Raw genomic sequence first — 3,657 nt, forward strand, 5'->3', positions numbered from 1 at the left:
CAGTCTACCAAGGGGACAAAGGTACTAGTGCTGCTGGTGGCCTGGAGCTGAGTGCCCGGGGTGTGACACGGGAAGGTCTGTGCCCACCTCTCTGGGGCACTAAGGAGAGTGGCCTGGGCACCCGTCAGACCCAGGGATGAGCTTCGCTGTCCCCCTCCAGCACGCACTCACTCATGCATTCACCTGACTCATTCATTCGTTCGCCTGGCGTTTGTGTCAGACCCGAAAAGCAGGAGACCCTTCAAGCCCTGCCCCAGAGGGGCTGTCCGCATCTCCACAGCTCCCCACCCAGTCTCCAGTGAGGAAGGGACAGGCTGGGTCTTCAGCTAGTGGACAGCACATGACCAAACACCTGCAGGCCATACTGAGTGTTTTATCTATTTTATTTTTCATTGTGTTAATCCTCTTAACCGCTCTAGGTAACTTATTTGGTGTTTTGTTTTGTTTTGTTTTGTTGTTTTTTTGTTTTGAGACGTGGTCTCACCGTGTTGTCCAGGCTGGCCTTGAACTAACAGTGATCCTCCTGCCTCAGCCTCTCAAGTTCTGGGATTTCAGGTACGCGCCACGCCCCTGCTATCTTAGTCACTTTTCAGATAAGAGACCGAAGTTTAGAAATTTCAAAGAGGAGTAGCAGGCCCAGGATGTCACCTTAGGTCTGCCCAAGTCCAAAGCTCATGCCCATTCCTCACTCCTGGCTGGGTCTTTAGATCACTGAGAGATGAAGGCAGACAGCACAGATGTTTGCACACCTCCTGAAAAGCGCTCGAATACCCTGGGAGAGGGAAGGCTAAGTCCCACACGAGGGAGAGTGACGTGCACGGGTGGCAGATCATGCTGTGAACATCCCAGGCCCACCTTCCCTCAGGGAAATATTGAATACGGAAAGGCAGGTAGGTTGACAGGGCCACAAAGCCAGGAGGACACGAGCAGCGGCCAGCCACAGAGGAGGCCCCATCTTGCCCGGGTGTGGTGACAGTCCTCAAGCACTGCCTCCCCCTCCTCCAGGTGTCAACGTAAGGTCCCTCCCTGTGAGCCTGGGCAAGACCTCCCAGAGAGGCAGCTCTAGGAAAAGGGTCAGTGCCTAAGGACCGAGGCTGTTGGGAGAAGAAAGAAAGGTAATTTCTTCTTCAATGGACAGAATGAAGTGTAGCATTTCCGGAAGGCCAGGGGGAGTGTTTCTAAGCTTGGGACTGGGAGGTTTCAATGTTACCTCACTAAAATTTCTGGCAAAGAAAGCAAGAGATCAGACCCAAGGGCAAACACTATGTATTCTCCTAGACAATGCCGTCATAATCCGCATGTGCCTAAAAGGGAAACAACCAGCCAGGCAAGGTGGCACACATCTGCAATCCCAGCACTCTGGGAGGGCGAGGCAGGGGGACTGAACATTCAAGCCCAGCCCGGGCAACTTGGCAGCATGTCTCAAAGTGAAGTTTTTTAAAAGGCTGGTGATATGGTCCAGTGCGAAGTCACTGTGTTCGTTCCTCAGTAAAGGGGCAGGGTAACGGGTGGGGGGGATGATTTCATTCAGAAGGGAAAAGGATGCCTAAATGGGGACAATGACTGAGTAGGGAGAATCTAGCCTGAAAAAAGAAGCAGGGTAAGCCAGGAGTGGTGGTGCATGCCTAAATCCCCAGCACTCAGAGGCTGAGGCAGAAGGATTGCCAAGTTCAAGCCCAGCCTGGACAACTTTGTGCCTTAGCAAGACTAAGACCAGGTGTCAAGGTCTCAAAATAAAAAATAAAAGGCTGGGGATGTAGCTCAGTGCAAAGGCCCTGGGTTCAATTACCAGCACTGCAAAGCCAAATGAAAAAGGGGACAGCCGAGGATGGGCACAGTACCTGCGGTAAGAGTGAGCAGAAGCAAACATCTATACTGAACAAACAAGCAACTAAAGGCCCATGTGGACAAAACCAAGTGCCATGTCATTTGTTTTATTGGTCACACAGCCAGAATTCATTATATAAATCTTTCAAAATAATGAGCTATTATAAGAATAGTTTACAAGTCAGCTCTGATTGCACAAAACTTGACACAGGAAACCATTTTTACAAATACATATGTTTTCTTATAAGAATACTTTAATAAAGAAAATAAGTCTCTATACGTCTTGCAGCAAATCTTACGCAGTTTCTTTTCCCCATTCAACTATCATTTTGGGTTTTCTTATAACATGTCAATCATATCCAACAAACTCATCTGCACCTTCTCAATTTCAAATACTACTGAGATTCACACTGTTAAAAGAGATTTTAGGCTTCCCTTTCTACTCTTTCCTGAAAGAATTCACGTATTCAGGCTAAAAGAGGTAATTTAAACAACATTCCTTCAAAGTAGAACTGGGATCAAGGGCTGGGGTGCAGAGCAGTGGTAGAGCACTCGCCTGGTGTGTGCGAGACCCTGGGTTCGATCCTCAGCACCGCACAAGAAAGAAAGAAAGATCAGCTTCATCACTGTGTTTGGTGAAAGACCTCTTCACTTCCCACTCAGGCCAGAGCAGCTAACAACTCAGACCCTCCTGCCTCAGTCCTAAACTACAAAAAGGGAACCCTGGAAACAAGAGTCAAATACAAATATTAAGAAAGCTAAAAATATGTGCTACTGATGACAGAACACTTTTAAACTCAAAATCTCTCCCAGGTTGAAGATCACAGACAAGAAGTAAAGTATGAGGATGTGGCAGTAGTTATATAAAATACTGAAAATCGGAAGAAGGCTAATGACTTAGGCCAGTGGTGTATCATTTCCAAAATGCCAGAGGATGCAGAATCTTACACTGTAATCAGCTAAACTCAGTATTTGACATCTTACGCTGTGGCTTTGACTAATAAACTGCCCCAAACAGGTGATCACCTACACCATGAAAGCTCTGCAGATCCCTGGCCATGCTCACCAGAAGAGACAGGGCACGGGGGGTACGTCTGGCACTCACCCCACCCCTTCCTTCCCTGTTACTGAAAAGCGCATCCACCTTGGCAAAGCTTTCTGTCCTACTTTCCAGATAGCATGAATCAAAATCAAGAAATGAGCAGAGCTCTACAGTTAGGTTCCTGAGTTCTCTGCGCCAATTCTTCAACATCCTTAGAAGGATTATTTCATTAAGACCATGTCCAATAAGAGATATAACAGCACTTAGGGTCTACAGGATACCCCATTTCTCTTCTATTTTTGTTGGTTTTTCTTTCTCACCCCAGTGTAACAAACTGCTACAGACTTTTACCAGAGTGCTGCAGCAGCAGCTGTGAATGAGTTACTGTGTTACCAGAAGCACTCCACCGCACTGTCGCACCTAACGAGGTGGCCAAATAACCTCTACTGCAGCGATTTTGCAAACTCAGCATAATCGATGTATCCGTCGTTGTTCTTGTCGTCATCTTTCAAAACACCATCAATTATGCTAATCAGTTCATCTTCGCTCATTAGTGGTGCCTGCTCACTCCCTTCCTGTAAAACAGAAATCAGACGGTGATGAGCTGTACAGTTGCTGGAGGAAGGGCTTAGCTAACGTCCACGCTCATGCGTGTCCAGAAACTCTTAAATGTAGTACCTGGCTACGTCTAGCAATCCACAAACTCATACATCAGTTAGCCTAGCCTGGGCAACTGAGTGACTCAGCAAGATCCCATTTCAAAATTTAATGCTGGGACTGTTGCTAGA

The 3,657-nt window shown here is 47.3% G+C and overlaps 1 protein-coding gene and 1 long non-coding RNA gene across 4 annotated transcripts in view; one reads left to right on the plus strand and one right to left on the minus strand.

The window, feature by feature from the left end:
* Positions 1-523: 523 nt before the first annotated feature.
* On the plus strand, positions 524-2,574 carry LOC106149262. The gene is made up of 2 exons (XR_001235317.1): positions 524-555; positions 1,006-2,574. It is a non-coding gene; the product is annotated as an uncharacterized LOC106149262 (long non-coding RNA).
* Mcfd2 (multiple coagulation factor deficiency 2) overlaps positions 1,919-3,657 on the minus strand; it is a 9,623-nt gene continuing 7,884 nt past the window's right edge. For all 3 annotated transcript variants that reach the window (XM_005390987.2, XM_005390985.2, XM_005390986.2), the window contains one exon: positions 1,919-3,444. In XM_005390987.2, coding sequence (XP_005391044.1) covers positions 3,313-3,444 — 132 coding nt within the window. In that variant the 3' untranslated portion in view covers positions 1,919-3,312. The remainder of the gene's footprint in view (positions 3,445-3,657) is intronic.

Source organism: Chinchilla lanigera, unplaced genomic scaffold (genome assembly GCF_000276665.1).
Source record: "Chinchilla lanigera isolate Chin_1 unplaced genomic scaffold, ChiLan1.0 scaffold00040, whole genome shotgun sequence".
Taxonomy (NCBI): domain Eukaryota; kingdom Metazoa; phylum Chordata; class Mammalia; order Rodentia; family Chinchillidae; genus Chinchilla; species Chinchilla lanigera.